Source organism: Seriola aureovittata, chromosome 18 (genome assembly GCF_021018895.1).
Source record: "Seriola aureovittata isolate HTS-2021-v1 ecotype China chromosome 18, ASM2101889v1, whole genome shotgun sequence".
NCBI classification, from domain to species: Eukaryota; Metazoa; Chordata; class Actinopteri; order Carangiformes; family Carangidae; genus Seriola; species Seriola aureovittata.
The window spans coordinates 3,088,445-3,113,878 of NC_079381.1; the positions used below are offsets into that span (position 1 = coordinate 3,088,445).

The window sequence follows — 25,434 nt, forward strand, 5'->3', positions numbered from 1 at the left end:
AAATTAGGCTAATGCTGTTGTGTTGTTGGAGCACGACTACAATGACTGACCTATCACACACAGACTAATGAAGACACTGGATGTTTTCTAGCTGCTCTGAAAGTATTACACATTTAATTTGAAACCTTGGATTCATGAACCTTAGTTTTTCTAGTTAAAGCTGCCAAACAAAAAAAGATATATTTACATAACATGGTACTCACCAAAACTTGTGTATACACCATGTGTATTCTTGAGGTCTAACAAATGTGTTGAATGCATTTCATTCCTCATTAAAAATAAATGCATAGCTGATTTAGGAAAAACATGAATCATGAATTGTTTACATTCATGTTTGCTAGATGCCAGTTTTCTTCCTCAGTGCGTTCGTATTGACATTGCTTCCCCTCCTTTGCGATTACCGCCACCAATTGTCAGTCAGTGGAATAACGGGAAACGGGAAACCTTTGGTGGAAATGTGCATACACAAGCAAAATGTGATACATGATACCAACAAAACAGGGACCCACTCATAAAAACATTGCTCTGTAACGCCACTAGTGGTTTAAAATGTCCACCGTTTAATCTGTGTGAAAAACGCAGATTTGACTGTTGAAGACATGAACATTCGGAGTATTATGTACACAGGTCAAATGACTGTATATGATTAAAGACTGACAGTTGAGCTGCATTTAACTTTGAACTAGTCTAACGTGGCACAGGACATCCTTTCTTTTTACTGTCTTACATTGATACAAAACATTCAGGTAGTTTAGAGAATAAATTGCTGTCTGGTACAGTTTTTATTCTTCCACTAGAGGGCACCAGAGTCACACATTGTCCTACATATAGGAGCGTTAAAGTTTTGAGGCAAATTCTATACTATATCCAGATTTGATAAAAACGTTATTGAACCTCTACACCACCTGGAGTTCCTCTAACTTCTCAGTGACTTTCCGATCTCGTCCTCAGGTCCAGTAGTTTTGCATTATCACCGTAACCTGTGTTTCCTCTGCAGACTCGGGTGCAGCACTGCGTTTGCTCAGTGGCCAGCGACCACTCCGTCGGCCTGCTGAGTCTTCGGGAGAGGAAGTGCATCATGCTGGCGTCGAGACACCTCTTTCCCATCCAGGTCATCAAGTGGCGTCCGGCAGATGACTACCTGGTGGTAGGGTGCTCTGACGGCTCCGTCTACGTCTGGCAGATGGATACAGGTGAGAAATGGGTGACCAGGTGTAGGGGACAGGAAAAAAGCTGCGTCACTGGCATGAGTTAAATCATTCATCACGTGGAAGTTCTGCTGCAGATGCTGTGCTCAGCTTTCCCCCATTGTCCCAAACCCTTGAGGTTGGCTGGCAATGGACTCCTGAATGTCTCCAACACAATGAAATCCCACAAATGTTCATATTTATTTACAGCAGGGAGGGTGTAAAAATGGCTGCAATTATTCTATGCAAATTCAGCAGAAATGTGTTTGTTCAGCTCTTCAGTCCTTCTCACAGCCTGTAGACTTCAGAAGGTTCATTTGCTTTCAGGACGGTCGCTGTCCTCAGCCGAATCAAAGGCAGGAAAAATGCTCTCCGAGTCCTAAATTTGATGATCATTGAATCAGAATCAGATGTTATTTGTCGCTACAAGCAGCTTTGTTACAGAAATCTTAAAAAAGATAAAGACTCAAAGACTCAGGCCTGTCTTTGTGTTCTTTAACACAACATTTGCAAATGGGCTCAGCACTTGTATATAGATCAAAAGTCCCCACAAAATGTAAAATGAGAATAATCCAGTATCTTATAGCAAACAAAGATATGGGAGTATCTGCCCCTTGCAGTCGGTGGTTTCAGGCCACACAAGCAGGTAGCAGTGAGTTCTCAGGAGTCAAAACCCGATGTGCAGGGAAAGAATGCAGATAGAGAACTTCTCTCTTACCACAGCCAAGGGCAGTTCAGCTCTAACTGGGACAGTTAAAGTTAAAATGAGGTTACATGAGAGCACACATATGATGGATTAAATGTTCCAGTTACAATCATCAAGTTGTCTTTGAACCTCTGCAACCAGCTTAGCTACTTCCCATAGAAGAGAGGTGCCAGTATTTCCCTGTGAGTGTGAGGTCGGGCTTTCCCCCTGCAGGCACACCTCTCCATGCTGACAGCACAGCGTCTTAACTGTCTCTCTGAGTGATCATGTTACAGTAAATTCAACTGAAATCACAGCTCAGTCGTTGTGTTTCATTTATATGTATGGTGTTGTGGTCAGACAAGGTCAATCAGGATTTTAGCAGCAGTCTGCGAGCGACTGCTGGTTAACATGCAGTGTTAATGGAGCACGTTGCAGTCACTGTTTCTGACTTGTTCCGTCGTCTGACAACAGAAAGAGAAACATATGTAAATGACAGCAACTTTATTGTGAATTCAGCTGTATTTAAACACTGTAATATGTGAGCAATGAGAAAACAAACCCCACCAGGTTCACTACTGCTAAACACACTCAGGCAGCTTTTCTCTCCTTCATCAATTCAACTTTAGATGTTGACAAAATAAGAATAAGAAGAAAATATGAGGAAGTGAGTTTGTGAATGTGTGTATATATAGACAGGTGTGTATATATAGACAGGTAGAGAGGTAGATTATTCCCCAAAGCTTGTCTCATAACCAGTTTCACGGCCGAATCAGCCTGTGGATTTACCCATTGCCTGACACATGATACACAGACATGTGATTCATATTGATCTTCTCACCTCACTCTCTGAAAGAAGTGAATTTGTCAAAATATTCTTTTAAAGCTCATGACTCTCTTTACTGCTCTGTGCTCTTTATCCTCTGTTCAGCTCTAACCATGACAAAATAATCTGCAGTAAACATGTACATGGCACTGCACAGGGGTAACATTAGTGTGTGTGTGTGTGTGTGTGTGTGTGTGTGTGTGCGTGTGTGTGCGTGCGTGCGTGTGCGTGCGTGTGTGTGCGCGCAACCTGAATGAGCTGTGGCGCTGGGAGATTGCAGGTTAGCTAAGTGTGAAATTAAGGAACGTGTGTGTGAAGTCAGGCGTTGGACATGTAATAGGGCCATGGCTTGCAGGCCACGCACACACACACACACACACATACACACACACACACACACATACACACACACAGGTATAATGGTGCCACTTCTCCTCTCACTCAATACCAGAGATGTCAGCTGTGTCTGCAGCTAATGATGTCTCTCTCTCTCTCTCTCTCTCTCTCTCTCTCTACCCTTGTCTCTTTCTGTGAAGGCAGAGAATTGTTGCAGTCAGAGAGGGAGAAGACTCTGTCTGTGACCTGAATCATATTCAAGACACAATAGATGGTTTGAGAGAGAGAAAGTTTGGAAGATTGATATTAATAGAAGAGAGCAGGGACAAGACAAGAAAGACTGATAGAAACAGAGGTGGTGTGGGATGGGAATGAAAAGACAGATAGAGAAAAAGCACAGAGAAGCGTGTCTTATTATCATTATCATTATTATTATTTTTTATTTTTTATTTTATTCATTATACCTTTTATTTATTCAGGTGAGAAATCTCATTTTCAAGAATGTACATAAAAAACATAAAAACAATTAATGCACAGATAGTCCAAAACACACCGCAGGGCAGACTAGTCTCTCTCCTGTAGTAGACAGGAAGTGAAGTGAAATGTTAGGAAGAGTCGAAAATAGAATCTATGTCATCGCATCACGCCGTAGTCGTCCCTTCAACCGCCGCTGCCTAAGTCTCGAGTATCTTTAAAGCTGCTGCCGTATGTGGAAGGATCTGAGTTAAAAGTTCGTCCCTGAGGATGGCACTGGGGGGAAAAGAAAAGTTCATGGTGGTCATTAAAATCAAAAGACTTCATCCTCTGAGGAGCAGGAACCTGATGAGAAAGTGTCCTAGTCGTCTAGTTTAGGGCTGGACGGTTAACCATATGTGCAAAGCTGATATTTTATCCCGAGGGTGGTGCAGGGGAAGGTCATGGAGTGGAAAGAGTCCGTTCCCTGTGTAGCAGCAGTGGACTGGGGACCATTTATATCTACAATAAATAAAATGCTAATCCGGGTAGAGTTGTTTAGACATCCTGCTCTGGACCACAGTGTGGATTCCTTGGCATTGCATGGTGTTTATTTACTTGTTTGTGTTCTCAGGAGCCTTGGACCGCTGTGTGATGGGTATAACAGCAGTAGAGATCCTGAACGCCTGTGATGAGCTGGCTCCGGCCACCGTGGATGCTCTGAGTCACTCTGCAGTGAACCTGAAGCAGGCGATGACTCGCCGCAGTCTGGCGGCGCTGAAGAACATGGCCCAGCACAAACTGCAGACGCTCGCCACCAACCTGCTGGCTGCAGACAACGCGGACAAGGTACAGAGAAACTAAAGGCTGGGTTTATGGTCTGCAAGAGCTTGTCTGTAAGACATGCTAAAACATGTTGTCCAAACATGTTCGTCTTGTCTTTGTCTTTAATTTATGTTTCTGGTGATTTTGTCAGACGAAGTTGTGGTTATAAAATCAGTGTTTGACCACAGGTGGTCCAGACATAGACTAGGTTGTAGTCTAGACATAGACACCTGTTGACATATTCATATCCATAGTTCCCACAAGCGTCTCCACACACAGACTCACACAAACTCACAAGGTGAAAACAATACCAGCCACATGCTGACATCAGCAGTTACTAAAGTTAAGTTGACTTCTAATGATGAGTCTGAATTGATTCAGATTCATATGTCTCCTCCACCTCCTCATATTTTGTCATTTTTTCTTTCTTTGCCTTTTGTCTAATTCTCTCTCTCACACACACACACACACACACACACACACACACCACACACACACACACACACACACACACACACACCACACACACACACACACACACACACACACACACACACACACACACACACACACACACACAGACTGGTCAGATAGCTGGCCAAACTCACAGACCAATTAAAACGCTGCTGGAGACGAACCAAAGGTCAACACTACAGCCACTGTGTCTGTTAGAGAGAGAGAGAGAGAGAGAGAGAGAGAGACCACTAGTGTGTCTCCCAGGGACACGTGAACTATCTTAAATGTCAAAAAAAAAAAAAAGAAAAAGAAGTGCACTGTTTCTTTTCTCTGAGCTTGACTTTCCGGAGAGCCTCTCAAATTTAAAGAGATGTGAGTCACTGCTGCCTCTGTTTCTGAGTGGAAGACAGTTAGCTTAGCTTGCTAGCTTTCACTTCATAGAATACAAACTTAACAGAACCACGGCTTCCTCCGAAATGTTTAATGCCGCAAAGAGACAGATGACAGAAATCGGCCTTGAAGCTTAAAAACTGTTTCCCCCAAACAGTTTTCTCCTCATCTGAACTATTGGAAAATGGCTGTAGTGTTATCATAGTTTATATTTCCTTATAAACTAGAATTGTGCTTGTTTCCTCCACCAACCAGCCAAGTTGCAGTTAATGGCCAGAAGTGTTTTTGCAGAACATTATGATGTCACAGTGAAGTCACCTTTGACCTTTTGGATATAAAATGTCATCACTTCATTTTATCCTTGTAGACATTTGAGTTAAATTGTGTTATAATTAGCGAATGAATTTGTGAGTTATTTGTGAGATCACAGTGTGATAGAGATAGTGATGAAACTCACTCTGGGCATTCCTGATATATTGGATTCACAAGAATGTGAGATCTCTGTAACCTCGACCTTTGACCACCAAATTCTAATCAGTTCATCTCATAGTCAAAGAGCCAGATGTTTTTCTCAAGTGTTGGTAGAGACCAGATCAGAGGTAAAAGGAGAGTGACTGTTGGACTTAGGTTCATTTGGTGGATACAAACATAACTCCAGTGGGATGGTCATGTTGTTCTGTCTCTGCTGATGTGGAATTAGGGAACTGATTGCTAACTTCTTAGCTATAACAGTAATTGAAGTGCGGTAGTCTGTCTGAAAGTTCATTCTTGACTGTGAAGATGGCATGAGACATATAATCTGAACACTCTGTAGCTGTTATGGAGCTTTAATCTGATGAAGACTGTGTGATAGGAATAATTTTGCTCTTCAGTTCATCGAGTCATATTGAACTCTCTCAGCCAGAGTTACAGTTTTTCTCAATGGCTTTGATGCATTTCACTCATCAGAAACATCATTCTCACAGCTCTCGATGCAGTTCTCAGAACAGTTCATGCATTTTCTCCTAACAATAAACCACGTACAAAAGCCTCTACAACAATCAAAACATTGTTCACGTGTTGAAACATGCAAAGTCAGTCACTTCAACGTTGTCACCAATGAATTAAACCTTTTCACCAGAGCTTCAAGACTTAGACTCCAAATGTTTTGATCTTTATTTAAAACCCTGACTGACTTTAGGAAAAGAGAACTGCAAAGTTATAGAGTGAAACATGTTCAGATACACAACACTTTACTACGGTTACAACTGTAACATGTACCATAAAAAATGATATTCTTTTTCTACGTGGCATTGGTGTTTACTGTAGTGAACATTTCAACCTCTCAGCAGATCACTGAACTGTCACTTTACATCACTGTATGGAAATGTATATACAAGCCTATGGAAGACAGAAGAGCTTTAGATTTAGAGCATGGTAAATCCAAAAAATTACTATACTTAAAAAAGTGTGGCATTTTATGTAAATACTTACTTACTTACTGTATGATATTTTAATGCAGTGTTTCATTTTGCAGCAGATATGTGGCACTTTGCATTTCGTGCGTCATTTTTGGATTTGTGTGCAGAGTTTTGAAAAAAATGAGAGCTAGTTTAAAAAATGTGTGAAAGCAGATGTAAAAAAAACTGTATTAGTAAATCCACAGAATATAACTGCTGTAACTGAGGAAAGCTAAATGATGAACATGAAGCTATGCACCAGAAAACAGACGGAAAAATATGTAAACATAGAACATAGCATCAGTTATAGTGCAGTAAATTCACACTGCGTTACTATGTATGTGTGAGACTGTCCTCGCTCTTTCATTCATATTAGAGGAGGTTTAAAGTGATTTGATTGAAGTCACTGATGCAATGAGGAACAGTATCAAGGTGAGAGAGAGGTCCGTCATTCTGTGATAAAGGTACAAACTGTTTCCATCAGTTGCCAGAGTCAGATGAGAAATGCATCAACACAATGAGAAAACCTCTTTAGCAGTGAAACGCGTGGATACAATGGAAGCTTGTACAAACACGACGATGTAATGTGTGTGGGGAGATGAACTGCTCTGAGAACTGCATTAACACTGGTGAGATAGATGTTTCTGAGGTGTGAATTGTGAATTGCATCAAAGCGATTGAGGAAAAACTATAATAACAAAAAATCAGATTACTGTACAAACAGCAGTTCTTTATGTGGAACAGCTTCTCTGTGTCAACTCGGATGATGTGATCTGTCCTGACGGAGTAAACCCTGCCCACCTGGGCCTCCCAGCATAGAAAACAAACGCTATGAATAATTTAGTGTTTGAGCAGCATTTAGTTCGGCTGGTACAGTTTGACTTTTACAGTTTGACTCGGAATCATTTAGCTCGGCTTCCTCTCTCGTCCTCTGTTTGGTTTGTCCTTTTCCATCTCTTTCCTCCCACCAGATAACCTTTTGTGTTGTTTCTTTTCCCCCTTTGTGTGTTGGATTTATTGTAGGTGTCTCCCAGGTTTTTCCTGCCATAACTGCCCATAATCACAGCTCTTCTGTGAAAAGGCCAACACACAACAGCTGCAATCTTTTCTCCTTGTTCCATCAGAAAAGACATCACTGTTGTTCTCTTCTCTGCTTCTCACCTCTGTGTCATTTCTCTCTCATATCTACTCAAATTATGGGTCAAAACCACCCACTATCCCCGGTGTGTGTGAGTGTGTGTCCACCCCTGCTGGGTGTAATGACAGATAATGACCATGAAATGTCAGACTATCAACCCAAACATTACACCCAGCCAGCTGCGAGTCTTCATCTGTGTGTGTTTACAGCTGATGTTTGTCTGCTGTTCAGGTTTCAGGTTTGTGTGTGAGGAGGTCGATGTGTGACTTTGAGTTTGTCCTCTGGCTGTTTTTGCTGAACCTGCTGATCTGTAAATGTGTTTGTGTCATGAAAGAAAGAAATAGAACTAGAGCTGAAGCTATTAGTCGATCCACAGGAAATTAATCTTAACCATAGTAATCTATTTGTCGTTTTCAGTCATTTAATCAAATTAAAAGGTAAAGTGGACGGTTGAAAATGTCATCTTAGTTTCTCTTGTTATTGGTGTTTATCATTTTGACGGCATTGGGTGACGTCATGAAATAGTGTGGTATCATGGGAGTTGTTGTTTTCACCACCATCACCGTAAGCTCCTCCCGGTTTGGATTCCTTCAGTGTCAGTGGTTCAGGAAATCAAACAGACCTGGTGATTCTAACCGTTAAAGTCAGAGTTTGAGCGACGCTGTACGGAGGACAGAGACTCAGGGAAGAGCTGGAGCTGAGATTGATGCTAACCTTTGTTCTGATTGTTTCTCTGAAAACTTATGAATAAGGACGTTCAGCAGGTTTTTACCAGCAGCTGAACGATCCACAGAGGTGTCCTCCTCTCCACAACTAACATTTCCTCAGCTTGTTTCTCTGATAACTTCAGATCCAGACGTCCGACGACTAAAATCCTTCATCTGGTTCAAATATAGAGCTGAAAACCACCAAGGTGGAAAAAGTGTATGCGGCTGACACTCACTGACAGGCGACCAATGAAACGTTACCATGATTAAAATCACAGATTCCTCTGGTTTGAGAATTGATGGAAACATTTGGGATGATGTAAGAACACAACTCAACAACATATAGAACACAGGTCTGGTTGTTTTTAGACATTTTGATATGGAAAAGTTAAAGATTACAACTAAATAAAACCTACACTGTTTCAGATTCAAAAGAAAATCACTGTGATCACAAAGCTAGAAATGTGTTCTTGACGTAGCTCATGAAATAAGGATACACAGATAACACTTGTTAGTAGAATCTGCACATTGGATTTGATGAGGTACCGGTCAAAGGTGGAGTACCAGTAGTAATCAGTGTAATCACAGGAGACTTCATGAAACAAGGAAGTATCTACTGACTTTTAAACTGCCATGACATCCTGGGAAACTTCTGGAGTAGATTTCCTCAGAAACTCAGCAGTTTGACTGAACTATTCAAACTTTACAGCTGAGATTTCTTTGTGAGGTCTTGCTAAGAGTTTCTCTTACCTGCCTCTTACATGATGCATGAGGAAGACTTAACTCTTAACTCCACTATTATAACCTCCCACTAGCACACCTGCGTCGTGTCTAACAAAGTCCCAAGTCTCATAAACCACATGTTTTTTTTTTTAGTTTTTCCCCTTTTTTCAATGTGGGTTGCAAACTCTTCCTCTAACTTTCTATATATATATTTATGCACACATTCAATTAACTGAAACTACCTACCAGGTGTCCATTAGACAACATCCAATTAAGTTAAACAAGAGATATAGGTGTCGATGCAGAAAGATTTATCTACATATAGCTACTGTGTATGAGGCTTAGTGGGATGTCTCTCTCTGTCTCTCTGTCTCTCTCTCTCTCTCTCTCTCTCTCTCTCTCTCTCTCTCTCTCTCTCTCTCTCTCTCTCTCTCTCCATGTGTGTGTGTGTTGGATTCCAGTGTTGTTTGCCAGAAGGGCCCTGCAGGACGATGACCTTTAGACCTACTGCCCAGGAGCTATAGAACACTGTGTGTGTTTGTGTGTAAGAGAGATAGTAAATTGAATTGACATGTCAGTTTTTCAACAACACAACAGTTATGGACATTTAGGCAAGACTGAATCTCTCCCTGTGAGCTACCTACTTCACCAAGAAGATATCGAGTTTATAAAATAGTCATTTAAAATGATTATAATGATTTTTTTCAGATTCCAGAAAATTCCGGTTGATATCCAAACCAAACCTGTCTATAACCTCTCTACCTGTATTTTTTCATATTGACTTAATCACAAATCCTTCAAAAACATGTTGAATGTGTGTGTCATTCTTGTGTGTGTGTGTGTGTGTGTGTGTGTGTGTGTGTGTGTGTGTGTGTGTGTGTGTGTGTGTGTGTGTGTATGTGTATGTGTAATATGGCTGTTTACCTTTAGATGGCAGTGTTGATCCACCAAAACAACACATAGGCAGATATATACACACACACACACACACACACACACACACACACACACACTCACACTAAAACATGGGGATGAGGCACATATGTTGTGCTTTAGTCAGTTAAAAGTCCTTGTATCTCAAAGACATCTAACGCCTTCTGTTGTCATAATGTTCACTGAGGTCACAGGTAAATGTTCATAGGTCACGTGTCAGCCAGCTTTCACTAACTACATTTATCACAGTGCAGACACAGGGTTCAGGTGACGGTCTGGGAAAAGGATTGACTTATAATCAAACATCTCTTAATTCATAAATTCATAATAAAACCGAACCAACAATGTGCACGAACATTTACAAACAAGTACTTTTGATACACGCACAAATGTACATGATTTTGCAACACACACACACACACACACACACACACGTGTGTGTGTTCCAGCTGCAGGTGTATTGTGTCTCTTGGTCACTCAGGAGTCTCCATGTGTAATTGTTGTTTCTCTGTCGGTCACACTGTTACATCCAGATCAATTCAATGAGCTTTATTGGTATTAAGGTCAATAACAGTGTTTTCAAAACCAGGAAGTGCAACACGGTGAAATGTCAGTGATCGAACATTAGGACAACAGCAGAGACATATATCAAATGTCTTTCAAGCGCTCAGTTATTGGCTCTGGTTTGGGCTGTCATTGGGTTGTGTACTGTTCAGGTTAGCAGGTCCTCAGTGTGGACATAACTAGTGCTGAAACAATTAGTCAGTTGATTGTCTGTACAGCTTCAGACCAGCTAAACACATCACTCCTCACGTAGAAGGAAAGAGCTTCAGTTCAAACTAACTAATAAAAAATCTCTCATTAAACACATACTGATGGAAATCCACCTTTGCCCCTTTTTTTCTCTTTATTTCCTCACTTCATTCTTCTCCTTTAATCACTCCCACCCTGTCCTCCCTCAGAGTCACACTCTAACAGGATCACAGTTGTCTGATTGCAGTCATCGGGTCATTAACATGTAAACAAACAGCACTGTTCTACATACAGCTCCACACAGGTGCCTCTGCTAATACAATTAAAATCGAGCGGTGTGTAAGTATTGGTGGCAATTACAGCTGATGTGTGTGTTTGTTGTGTGTCTCTGTCTGTGAGATGGTTTGTGTTCACAGGAAATACTGATTTAAATCAGTATTTGCTAAAGTACCAATGCTGGTCTTTGTTCACTAAGGAAATCATGCCTGTAGTTTTGATGAAGATAAAGATCTGTTTAATGTGGTCTTAAAGCCCCATTAGTCAAAGATTTAATATTAGCAACAGATCAAATGAATCTATTTGATGTAAAAAGATGTCACTCACAGGGATGTTTTACTGTTTTTAACCTCATGCTTCCGACTAACTTGTGGAAAAAAGTGGAACAGTGTTAGTTTTTTCTCAGGAGTTGGTGGAGACCAAACCAGAGCTAAAAAGGAGAGTGATGGAAGCGAACGTGGTTCCAGTGGAATGATGATGTTGCTCTGTGTGTGCAGGATGTGGAACTAGGCAGCTCTTTGCTAACATTTTAGCCATATTTAGAAGATGATAATTTGTCAAATGTTTTCGGGTTGCCGTCCATCCGTCCGTCCCATTCTCGTCAACGTGATATCTCAGTAACACCTTAAGGGAATTTCTTTAAATTTGGTACAAACATTCACCTGGACACGAGGACAAAATGATTATATTTTGGTGGCTAAAAGTCAAAGGTCAAGTTCATGGTAACCTCTGAAAACACAATTTCGGCCTTGTGAACACGATATCTCAGTAACACCCTGAAGGAACTTCTTCAGATTTGGCATAAATGTCCACTTGGACTCAAGGATGAACTGATTAGATTCTTTGGCTAAAAAAAACACTTTTTATAACTCAAGACTTCACACAGCAAGTATGACAAAATTTCACACAAATTGTTAATATAAGACTCTGGATAAACAGCGATCTAATCTGACTACTTTGATGAACTGGATGCTCGGTGTCTGAAAGACACAACAGAGTACCTCCTCACAGAAATGGTAAAAGTAATTCAAAAATGAGGAGAGATGATAAGTTCAGCCACAATATGTAGAATTATGATGACTATTCCCACCCAACAAGTAGAATGGATTTTCACTGGTATTGTTTCATTTTCTCTCACAAGTGGCTTGAATGTGTGGCTCGTCACAAGGAAGGTATGCTTCCTTTACTATAAATTTTCCCTCTCTCTCGTCCAGGGCAACCTGCCGAAATACTCCCATAATGCCCTGGTGGTCCAGTCGATGAAGACCAACCTGACGGACCCCGACATGCACGTGCTGTTCTTCGACGTGGAGGCAGTGATCATCCAGCTGCTGACGGAGGAAGCCCAGAGACCGAACCCTACACTGGTGTCTCCGGAGACACTGCAGAAGAGCCAGGCTGGGGCCGACAAAGGGGGGTCCTTCCTCGCCAACAAGATCTTCAAACAGGTCAGTAAAACGGAAAGCAAAAAGAGGGGGAAGTACATCAGTCCTACACAATTAATTGGCTTATAAAAGCTGTAAAATAAATCATTTCAGAATTTTATTTCATTTTTTCTCTTCTTGTCATTTTCTTTCATATTGTTCACCCTCTGTTATTTCACTCTTGTGTTCTCAACGTTGCCTCCAAACCAGGTGAAGGAGACGATGAAGGAGACCATAAAGGAGCACCTGCTGGATGAAGACGAGGAGGAGGAGGAGGAGATGAGGAGGCGTGAGGAGAAGTCCAAGTCTCTGAGTCTGCTGGAGTACAACCTGACGATGGACACGGCCAAACTCTTCATGTCCTGCCTGCACGCCTGGGGTCTCAATGAACAGCTGGACGGCATCTGTCTCGAGCGACTGGGCATGCTCAGACCGCACTGCCCCATCTCCTTCGGCCTGATCTCCAGAGGAGGTCACATGTCCCTCATGCTCCCCACCTTCAAGGTACCTGTCTGTTTCCTGCCACGAGTCTTCCGGGTGCGCTGTGACCAGCGTTCATTAGGCAGATACAAATAAAAAATAAATAAAAATGAAATTAATGACACTAAATGTGATGAGGTGCTCGTTTCAAAACTTATAATGAATAACACAAAAATAACTACTTATAAGATATCATTTATTTTTATTATTATTTATTTTTGTCTGCCTCCTTTTACCAGGAGTCCTTGCTGTGCCAGTTGTCCCTGGCGACAGGTCGGAAGCTGACTCTGTCAGACATCGTAGGGAAGGGTACGTACGGTGTGTCAAGGGCCGTCACCACACAGCACCTCCTGTCCGTCATTTCGCTGGCCAACACTCTGATGGGCATGACCAACGCCACCTTCGTCGGGGAGCACATGAAGAAAGCACCGGCCAGGTAACAAACACATGGACGTACAACAATACGCTTTTCTATCTTTCTAAACTTAATCTGGTGGTTTTACCAAAAAAGAAACGTCTTGAAAGAAAGTTTCCCACAATAACTTAAAAAGTAGATATATTGTATAAAAAGGTTTCCTGTCAGACTCATTGTTGGCCTCTTTTGCCCCCAAATGCATAGAAACCCAAACACCTAATCCAGATTTAAGAAATCTACATTTTTTGTCAAAATCTCCACCAAGACTTATATTATAAAAAAGTGAATTTAGCTTCTGAGATGCTCAGTTCTTCTAGTAAAACTTTACTCATTAGGTGGAGGTTTTCCTGTTCCCTTTGATACAATTGAGAGTGTTTCTTAAAGCAACATCTAGTGATCATCAACATTTGAAAGTTCTGTTAACGATCATCATTGCCAGTAGATGTCGCATTAGACCACCGGCATCTCAGACCAAAACAAACTCTTAGCCCGGCCTGCGTTTTGCCACAACCCCGCCTCCAGTCTGCCAGGTGTTAAGAAGCCCAGAGAACGCAGTCACTAAACACACAACAAGAAGCCAAACTACATAAAGTTACCCTGTGTATACGAGAGCCAACAAAAATGTATAAAATCATTTATAAAATGGGTGGCAGCAAGTTAGCTAACGTTAGCATTTCTACTGTCACTAATGAAAAGAGACACGTTACATTATAAACCATCAAGGTACTTTTACACATCAAGGGGAAGAAAAGCCAGTTGAGTCAAGGTGAACCTTTTACCAGCTCGCAGGGTTCTCCACCTCAGTAAAGCTGGACCAGTTTGGTCAGCCTTGGACTCATCCACTGGGACCGGTCGCATGAATGACACTGATGGAGCTGGTAAAAATTGTATAGATGTTTTGATAGTCCACTGGCCAACTGGGATTTAAGCCGGTAGTCCCTATGGCCAGTCTACCTGTGCTCTGGTCTGATCTCTTTGTCAGAGGCCTTTTTACATTAGAACATGGATTCTTCAGTTTGAGGAAATTCTGGAAGGTCGCTCTCACCTGAACACTGCGTACTGCAATGTGCCATCTTGTGTGTGTGTGTGTGTGTGTGTGTGTGTGTTTAGAAATATGGGGAGGGCCAATGGTCTAACAGGAGGTGGTGTGACTTCATTCTCTGCTCATGGCATCATTTCTCCTCTATATCTTTACATAGAAAATAGTTGTTTGCTGCAGAACCTTTGTAGGTGTGACATGGCTGTGGATTATCTCGACTGGTTCCGTTCAGACCTGAGCTGATGCAAAGCGTGATCCCAGACATACGTACGGATGTAATCCAAATGTTACTGGAAATTTCATTCAGAGTGTCTGAAAAAATAAACAAAAAGATCTGGATTCAGGCAGAAAAACACACCTGTGATCCATCATCAGTGATTCCAGCTGAAAAACAAAATAATAACCCAAACAAGCTGCAGCAGAGACTGAATTCAAAGCACAGAAATATAGACTCTGTTGACATTCACAATGATAAGTTCAACTCCTGTCACGTCTTTGTGTGTGTGTGTGTGTGTGTGTGTGTGTGTGTGTGTGTGTGTGTGTGTGTGTGTGTGTGTCTCTGCGTGTGTGTGTGTGTGTGTGTGTGTGTGAAGCTGATTGTTTAGTCTGTTTGAGCTCTCATTGTGCTGTGAAAGATTTAACACGGAGGTCATGGTCCTGCTGCTGTAACACCAACACAACATTTCATCATTTCGTCAACCCTGCACAGAATAACCCTGCAGGGATGGAAAGCGAGGGAGAAGGAGAGGGGGTGGGGTGGGGGGTGTGAGTACATAGGAGAGAAAGTATCCTCTGATTTTTTATTTCACCTGTTTTCATACTACAAGTTATTTCTGTTTGTGGTTAATCATCTTTATGAAATAACAAAGTAATAAGTGGCTCTGTAGTTTGGCCTCTGTACGGGTCCAACCAACGGGTGTTAATTTGACACCTTAAAAGTCACATAAAAAAACTCACATTGTCAAGCTGATAGAGGTTTGATAGGAATTCAGTTCCTCAGTTGAGTCTTGTCTCATATATTGATTAATAAGAGCTGTGTTCTGTGAGTCAGAGTTGATCTTCCGCACCAGCGACAGCCAGAGCTGGAGGAATATTGTGTTCGGGGTGTCCGTCCGTCTCTCTGGTCCGCTCTTGTGGATGCCATTTCTCAGTAACGCCTTGACAGAACTTCTTCAAATTTGGCACAAACATTCCCTAGGACTCTGGCATGAACTGATTAGATTTTGGTGGTGAAAGGTTGCAATGACATTCCCAAACTCAGATTTTGTGACACGTGAACGTGATATCCCTTCAAAAAAAATGTCTGAACCCCTTGAAAGAAGATCCACTTCATGTTCTGCTCAAGTCTAAAGTCAACAGAGACAAGTTCAAGTCAAGTCTTAAGCCATGTTAAAGCCAGTCTGAAGTCGAGCGTGAAGTCCTTGATGGCAAGTCTAAGTAAAGTGTCAAGTCAACTGATATAAGCCCCGAGTCAAAGCTCAAGACTCGAAAGCAAGTTCACATCAAGGCTCAAGTGCTTGAGGGCAAGTCCAAGTCTAGTCTTATGTCTGCATGAGCAAGTTGCAAGTCACTGTCAAGTCTTTCAGGTGTGTTTACTGAACATTGCTGCTTTAACCGACAGTTGCCCCGGGCGACCGGTTTAGACCGCTGTCAACCATGTTGGTGCCCACGAGTCCCGTGTTCAAAGCAAACGATGAAACTACCACTGTGTCTGTCCTTGGTGGAATCTTTCATCTCATGCTGCTGTGTCATTGATTTCCACAGTCAGAAATGATGAAAAAATAAAGCATTGCATCTTAATTACAACGTGATTGGCTGGAAGCAAACGGTGCAGGGAACAGCAGCTACAACATCAGACACCACAGAGAGAGAACAGAGGACACAGCCCGAAGAAGTTTTCAGACCTGTTTATTACTTTCTTAGAAACTAAGAACTTCTCCACTGTGGTGTGTAGATCAGAGCAGGTGATCGTGCAGCTACAGATGCTGAAGACTCCTTTATTAAACTCAAACAAAGATCTGGCTCTTTCCACCACAGCACTCCAAAACCAGCAGCTGTTATATATTTGAAGGTGTTTGGGTTTTTGGCTTTTTCATGTTCCCTCTCTTACATTTATGACAGTGGAAAAGCTTCTTCCCTGTGTGCTAGAGTTTGAAAAGAAGCACTCCTGAACTTATAGTGTTTTAGTATTTCATCACAGCAACTACAACAACACTTCCTCCACTAACTCCAGCTGAGTTCTTTTGCTCGCCCAAAGGAGGAGAGCTGGAAGCCCTTCAGTTTGGAAAATGACTCAGACAAGAATAAACATGAAAAACATGAAAACATTTTCCTGCCTCTTTTCTAAACCCCGGTCTCTGAAAGTTGCTGCTCATTGTACAAGACATCAAGCTCTTCCCTTCCCCATCAGGATGTCCACACTCAGCTGGCTGAATAAAAAAAATTAATAATTCTCTTGCAGTTTCAGGGAGATGTAGCTGAACTCTGCAAAAACCACTTCGTTTCCACACGTAATCTGCGATTTAAGAATTATCTGTTTCAGTTTGGATGTAGTCTCAATCTGAAACGCTGTAATTCAATGAAAATTGATTTTTTTTTTTTTTTTTTTTTCTTCCGCGGCATTATAGTTTGCATGTACACTTACTGCAGTGTGTTTGCAGTCCAGGTGAGGAGTGTTAGATTAAAGATAGGACAGGAGGGCACCCATAATCTACACACATCCATATGGATTGATTTTCACTTTCCAATAAATACATACACCACCTGTCAGTGCCCCTCAGTTCCAGTTTGATTCAATAAGTTTACCTTGTAGATAGAAAAAAAAAAAAAAGTCTTTCCAATCACACCGGAGCCGTGTTTAAGTGCAGATTTTCGAAGTGAGATTTTTTTTTCTTTGGTTTGAATCAAATCGCGTTTTTACTAAAATTGATGGAATTAGATTTTATTTAGATAACACCCACAAACCCCATTTTCCAGCTAGTACACACATTACACATGCAGATCCAAAAAGCAGCAGTCAGATAACATCATGAGCTGCATCGACGAGGCGCACACTGAATTTATTTAGCCTGATGAAGTCTGATATCAAATGTCATTCACATCAACTCACGGTGTCTGAGGTTTAAAATGAGGTTTGGTGACCCGTCGTAATTCAAAAGTTAACTGTGGTTTGTTCAACTTAAAAGAGATCTCTAAAATTTATGAAATCATTTGTGTTTTTATTCATTCTGGTGCAGTTTGTGTCTCTGCTCTCCATTCACTGGAAACACTGTCAGTGGAAAAGCAAAAAGAGTTTGCACTAACAAAGACATAACTTTGGAAGACTTGACTTGATGTTAGCTTCAACTGAACTTTAGAGTTTCTGCGTCCATAGAATTAAGACTGTGGCTTCTGTCTTTCATCTCTTCCGTTAGAGTCATATCAGGAAGGGATCATTTAGTGCCGTCTGTACATACGTATTTACGTCTGTCTGTCCCGTTCTCGTTGGACGCGATATCTCAATAACGCATTGATTGAACTTCTTCAAATTTGGCACAAACATTCAGTAGGACTCAAGGATGAACTGATTAGATTTTGGGGGTCAGAGATCAAAGATCCAAGGTCACGGTGACCGCACAAAACACAGTTTTGGCCCTGTGAATGCGATGTGTCCGTAAGGACTTGAGGGAATTTCTTCAAATATGGTTGAAACGTTCAGCTGGACTGAAGCTCAGACTGATTAGATTTTGGTGGCTCAAGGTCACGGTGACCTCGCAAAACACTTTTTAGCCAAAACTCAAGACCCATGAGTTCTGACAAAATTTCACACAAGTGGTTCATTTTTTATAGGCCTCTGGATAAATAGCCGGAGTGGAGGAGGCAGACGAACATGAGGAGGTGATTGTAGTTTTTCATGTAAACATAGTTTGGCATGTGAGTGTAGATGGATGGAGAGAAAACGCTTTATCCAGTTGTTAAATTGGTTTTCCAGGGATTTGTGTGAAAGGTTGTTTGTGTTTCTTTGTTTTATTTCTGTACCACAAGACTAGTGTGTGTGTGTGTGTGTGTGTGTGTGTGTGTGTGTGTGTGTGTGTGTGTGTGTGTGTGTGTGTGTGTGTGTGGGTTGTCACTGTGTTTCTTTGATTGTGTTACAGTGAAAAGCAGTGAGAGCAGGTGTGTGTATGTGTGTGCGTGTGTGTGTGTGTGTGTGTGTGTGTGTGTGTGTATGGTGGGGTGGGAGGGACTGCATGCAGGTGCACATGTTCTTGTGCTCCATTTTCTGAATGGATCTCACTGCCTCTTGTGTGTAGAATAAAAGGTGTGTGTGTGCGTGTGTGTGTGTGTGTGTGTGTGTATTGTATAATTTAAACAGAGAAGCATATATTGACTGTTTGGTATGTTCACTACATTCCAGGAGTTCATTTTATTTTCATTTGTTTTTCCTGATCCTCTTCAGTAACTGAGGCTTTTTAAGGTGGATTTTTCTTTCCTCAGGTTTATTATATATCAATAAATAACAGTCCAAATACTGTATTTCTCTTACAACACGGTTATTTCACTCCTTTATTATTTTATACTTATTATACTTATTTCTTATTCATATTACTGTGAAAGAAATGTTGTATTTCTTTTATCGAACGAATATCAATAACAAAATAAAAAGAGTAGAATATGACCCCACTGTTTGATTTGAATGAAACAGCCTGAAGAGATAAACTTGTTCAGTCTCAAATAATAGCTGGAGCTGTGGCCAGCAAGGGCGAATCTTTATCTTTATTTATTTATTTGATAGGGACGATGCAATTTAACATAGTTTCAAAACAAAGCGGGAAACTGTCGAGTTGCACAAAGAGTTTATAGCTGTTGCTAATTTTTCGTCTCTTGTCCCTGGTTGGGCTTTTACATCTGTAATGTAATTACAACAGTCAATGTGAGTAGCAAACACAAACCAAAACAGACAACACAGTTGATAATATCCTACAATTAGCTACAGATCTACAGAAGTCTAGAAAGAGACAACAACAGCACAACAAGCTACAAGCAGTCAAACAAAAACACTTAACAATAGATACAATTACCTAGAAATAGGTGCAGCTCTGGTTTGCTAATAAGGCTTTTGTAAAAAAAAAACCCAAAACTGATGGGGGTGTTAGTATCTGTACCATGTAGTACCAAGATATATTCACTTCCACAACACTAATTCCATTAGTGCAACAACAGAGTCATGTCATACACAAATACAGCTGTACATCTCTTTAGACTGCTGTGTCAAAACTGCAAGTAAACATCGCAGGAGTGTTGAGTTCGGTGCAGATCAGACAACACAGGCTTCTTACTAAAACATGATCTAATATTCTCCCTAAACTGTGAACATTAGGAAGAAGGACTCTGCAGTTTATGTAAATAAAATATTCCATTTTTCAACACCTTTGCTTTATTTTGTGACCCATCGTCCCGTTGTCTTCTGTTTTTCACACATGATTCTACACTGTTCGTAGTAACAATCATACTGTCACACTTTCTGACCTCCCCCCTGTCACTTTCTGAAATTTCCCCCCTGTAGAATTTAGTGTTTTTTCAACAGCTATCTGTAGAGCTCCCTGGCAGTGATTTGTTGCCTGGCAACTGTTATTGATCACTCCATTGATTGTTGTATTGGAAGTATTTGTGTGTCTCTGAAAGTTAGACGCCTCCAGTCTGTTCAGACTCCGGATTGTATCCTCCACCCAAAATTCAATAGGCTGGAGCCTGAAAAGACACACACACACACACACACACACACACACACACACACACACACACTCACACACACAAAGATTCAACTAGTTAGTTTCAGGAAACTGAAATAAAAATGTTGTTTTGTTGGAGTCCTGGTTTTATGTATGTATGTGTTTCTGTGAGCGTGTTTCTTTGTATTTTGTTTTCTCTCTCTGTGTGTGTGTGTGTGTGTGTGTGTGTGTGTGTGTGTGTGTGTGTGTGTGTGTGTGTGTGTGTGTGTGTGTGTGTGTGTGTGCTGGTCCTCCTCTCTCCTCCTTCCTTTAATATTTCATGCCTCCTCTTTGTGATCCTCCTCCAGGCCTCCCAGACCAGGAGGAACCCCAGAGTCTCCACGCAGGACGCCTGCTGCCCCCCCCCAGCCCTCCTGCCCGGCGCTACAGGCCCAGATCAAACAAGGTAACTACAAAAGAGAGGGGCGCTCACTTCACACATCCCCAGGGCCCTGTGGGGAGGGTGGATGGGAGGAGGGGGCGGGGGTTTGATAATGCAGCCCACCGGCAATAAAACCCACAGAGAGTTAGAGAAAAAAACAGAAATATCACAGGAGGAAGCTGCTGCTGTTTCCTCGGTCAGCAGGTCTCTAAAGGGCTGTTCTGCTGTTTTTGAAATGAGAGTGGCGCTGTTGGGACCGGAGCTGCGGTTCAAATCCGCGACTGCTGCTTTATATCTGGCCTCTCGAAATAATTTTTACCAATTAAAGACTGACTGAGCACTGAATTAGTTAATTAAGGATTAATTAATTAATTAAGGAAAAAGGCAATTTTCCATTTTCATACTGGCGGTGATAGGGTTCTGTGCCTTGCTCAGCGGCACTTTGAAGGAAGATTTTGCGGGCTGATTTACCTTCATTTTGACTGTCGAGATTCATATTGGGAATAGTGAGACTGGCCTCAGTCAAAAGTTATCAGCAGAAGTTCAAGTGTGTGTAAATAATGTTTGGAATGGTCATTTGCTATGGTTTTGGGAGGCACTGACAATGTTGTCCTGGCAGTGGGGCATCAGATCAGAAAGCACTGGCAAACAACATGTAATGTCAAATAGTTTTGAGGACTTGTTAGACATATCCCAGTTTGAATATTTCTCCTACAGAGAGAGATTTGATTTGATCTCATCTTCAGCACCATCTGATATTTCTATTGTCGAGTCAACAGATTCTGTTCAATAACCACGACAACAAACCAGAGTGAGGATATGTTGATCAAGAGAGAGCTGTCAGTAGTAAATATTGAATGAAATTTAAATTTCCTTAACTTCACAATGAACTTTTATTACTATATTACTGCTGTGCAACAAATACAGCAGCTTTTAAATATAGTATGACATTGAAATGAGGACTTATTAAAAGTATGTCTTGTGAAGCAACTCATATGTGCTGCAAAGGGAACTATGATCAAGCTGTTTGTTTTTCTAAGATATACAGTTAGTCAGTTGCAAACTGCAAGTACTAAGAAATTAAAAGTTGTAATTGCTGCAGTAGTCTGTATGTTTTAGTTAAAATTTGATGGAAAGAAAGATGGAAATAAGATGGAAGGAAAAACAGCAGAGTGAGAACAAGAAAGAACTGGAAGAAACTCAAGAGACGGAGAAAGAAAAAAGTAATAGACAGAAAAAGAATTTCACTCAGTAAAGGTGAAAAAATACGTTTTGTCTTTGATTGCAGATAGAAACCTGCTCTGGGTCACTGTAGGGGACATTTTTAACCAGCCGTCACCATCTGCCTACCACACACACACACGCACACACACACACACACACACACACACACACACACACACACACACACACACACACTACCTACCACACGCAAGACAAGCTCAATACCTACAAACACACACACCAAAAATCAAGTCTGTGTGGGTACACACACACATACATGTGCCATGGGTGGCACCCTCGGGTGTTAGGTGGAGGCGGGGTTTCAGTGCTATTGTCACGCCTTAATGGAGGCCAAGCGTGACAAGCGTGTGGACTTATTCATGCCACACGCCTATTCACCACCATTCAGAGGGAACTCTCGGCCGTGACCTCTGCCCAGCCAGCTCCTTCAACCTGGCGTGTGTGTGTGACAGGGTCTGTGAAGGAGAGTGCTGTTAACCCTGCTCACCATCTCTTTTCACATGGAAATAAATAAAGAGGCCCCTCTAATATACTGCCGCCTTTAGAGACAGAGGTGTACAGTGAGAGTATGGCATTTGCACATAATTTAAAACACCTAAATATATCTTGATTATTATTTCATGTCATGATTGCTGGAAGTTTTCAAAAAGCGTGCTTATTTTTCTCTGTTTTGGCCCATTGTCCACACATTGCCAACTATTATCACCAATAAAAAATGTTTTTCCAGGACACTTCTCATATAATCACAATGTCCTCACCAAATTAATTGTTGACAAATGATGGACCAAACAATGAAAATAGGACATGAGTTGTAATTAACCCCGAATTATATTTAAATACTCTTTTTTAAATACTCAAATTTTTCTTTGTCTTATGTGAAAATAAACAAATTATCTTTAGGATTTTGACAAAAACTATCAATTTTAAAATGCCCCAGAAAGTGTGTTGGACACTATTATTTATTTTTTATTGACCAAATGAGAAACAGTGTTAGGACACAGAATGGCACAGAATTTTTATGGCAATGTAGAATTCTTGACGAGAACACAGAAATGTGTCGGCACCAGCTGGATTGTGTAATCAGATCTACTAAAACACTAAAAAAGACAGAGTAAAAGACAAAGTGCTATAGTGACCATACTATGTTAGGCATAAGGCATAATTTTGCTTTTGTTGTTGTCATCATTAAACTAAACTATATCTGACATGGCATTCATTCTGAATAATAACATTTATCTGCATAGGTGTAAACATGATTTGAATTTTGAGGCTTTAAGTTAGTTTTATATTTTAATGTACCAGTAACTGATTCCTTGACTGTTACAGTATCATCTTCATATTGCATTGTTTTATGATGTTACCTTTTTCTCATGTCTACAGCAAATTGCAGACCATCTGACAACACTGCTGCTAAGACTAAATTGCATGCAGTACAACCTTAAAAATGACATTTAAAAATGACTTTCATCTTTGATGAAGACAAGTTTGATTTCCTTCAATAATAAATGTAGTAGAGATGGCTTAAAAATAGCTGCAGACTTTAAGACATAGTAAATAGTCACTCCTTTAACAAGATGAGTACATTTTACTTTAAGGACCAGTGTGTAGGATTTAGTGACATTGAACGGTGAGGTTGCAGATTTCAACCAACTGAATTACATTTGAACAGATTTCACATAATTTAATTATTTGTTTCAGGTGTACTGCTGCTTTTTTTCCCCACGGTTAAAAGTGTTGAGCTCCACCCTGGACCTGGGACTAAACTTTCCTGGGTCAACAACAGCATGCTCAGACACATGGCCAAGACAATATTTATAAAAGTTTAGTGAAGAATTGTTTACAGACCAAAAGCAGTAAAAAGGAAATAAGGGGTGTTCTCTTATGTTTTGGACAGACTTTCGGACATTGGATTAGGATCTTAGATTTTCAGTCATTATTCTAATGACTTTATACTAATCATTATGATTAGTCATTATACTAATGACCTTTTAAAGCTCCCTAAATTTTGCATTAATTAAAGCAGAACTAATGAGGATCTTTTATGGCTTATTTAACTATGAGACCTACACTAACATGAGTACATTATATTTACATTCTTGAGTGGGCACTGAGTTAGGTTGGATGAATACTGAAGTATCATCTACATATAAGATGATTTTATGATATTACCACCAACATCCAGAGGGCACACCATCCTGCAAGGCTCAGCCACTGGCCCACTAGCTGAAGTAGATGATGTATAATATATGATGATGAAAATATATCTAACCTCCTCATACAGCAAATATTCATATAAGACTTTACTTACTTAATAACTTACTTTATAAGTTTTTCCGCAACGGTGCTAGAAAACTCACCTCTTCTCTGTTTCTCTCCTCTTTCTATTCCTGTCTCTCTTGCCATCTTCACACTGTCATTCACTGCATGGCTTCCGCCTGCTGCCTGTTCACACAAACACTGCTCTCTCTTGAGTGTTTCATTCAATTCCTCCTTTATATATGTGCACATCTTTCTTCCACTATTCCTCTCTCTCTTTTCTTTCTTTCTTTACCTCAACTGATATAATGTTGCTTTAACTGTTTTCTCTGTTGTCTTTGTGCTACATGTTTTCTCTGTGTTAGCTTTTATTGACAATGTTTTTAAATGGTACCTGTTGCATTTTGCTGCTTTGCTGGTTCTGTGTGAACAGTAAAGGATGTGTACTGTCTATTTTTGTTAAAAAAAATTCTAAAGTGTAATTAGATATGTATCTCACGTTTTACATTTGTGAGAAAACCTGGGCTTTCTGTCTTTCAGTGTCAAATACTGTTAATGAGAAGTGTATGAATTAGTGTATAATGAGAAGTATGATGTTTCAAATCTGTAACATCACACTTAATCATTTGATGTTGTTTATGAATTCATTGATAATTTTTACATTTCTGCTCTTTTTCATGGTAATACAAAGCTAGCCCCACAGTCTGAAACCTTTGTGTCGTGGTCCGGGATTTTTGTCAGCTTTGGCTTGTTTTGTCTTTCGTCTCCAAACTAACAGCTAATCTTTTCAACCTCTTTACCAAGCGGTTGCTGGGAAATAGTGTCATCTTTGTTACACTGGTGTTTTATTCTGACATTCATGTGACCTTTATGGTCTTCTCTTTTTGTAACTATGCATTTCTCGGCATAGCAAGTCAGTTGTTATTTCCGGGTTTGTTTTTCCTTACTTGTCCTCTTTTCTTTTCAGTTTTTCTTACAATATAATTTTTCTGCTTACATTTTCAGCTTTCTTCTTTTGTATATTTCCTTTTTGGTGTTCCCTCTGTGGGGTTTGAGATTGAGTCTGTCCAGAGGATATTTACCTTCAAGACTGAACCAGTTTGTAGATGACGTATTCAATAGTTCAGATTTGGATTAGGTTATGAGCTTAGCACAGTTAAAGAAAGTCCAAATCAAAGGTTTACTAACTGGATTGTTCCACATTAACACATCAGAGTGTGTGAATCTGAATCCTTGGTACAAATATAAGAATTTGTATCACTAACATAGAGTATCTTTGACATTGTTTGCTACATAACTACATAAGAATACAGTACAAA

At 40.6% G+C, this 25,434-nt stretch overlaps 1 protein-coding gene across 3 annotated transcripts in view; it reads left to right on the forward strand.

Moving 5' to 3' along the window:
• Positions 1-25,434, forward strand: part of LOC130186261 (WD repeat-containing protein 7) — a 119,659-nt gene that overhangs the window by 19,140 nt on the left and 75,085 nt on the right. For all 3 annotated transcript variants that reach the window (XM_056403184.1, XM_056403186.1, XM_056403185.1), the window contains exons 14-19: positions 998-1,193; positions 4,122-4,336; positions 12,342-12,575; positions 12,762-13,055; positions 13,271-13,467; positions 20,541-20,638. In XM_056403184.1, the coding sequence (XP_056259159.1) occupies positions 998-1,193; positions 4,122-4,336; positions 12,342-12,575; positions 12,762-13,055; positions 13,271-13,467; positions 20,541-20,638 (1,234 nt within the window). The remainder of the gene's footprint in view (positions 1-997; positions 1,194-4,121; positions 4,337-12,341; positions 12,576-12,761; positions 13,056-13,270; positions 13,468-20,540; positions 20,639-25,434) is intronic.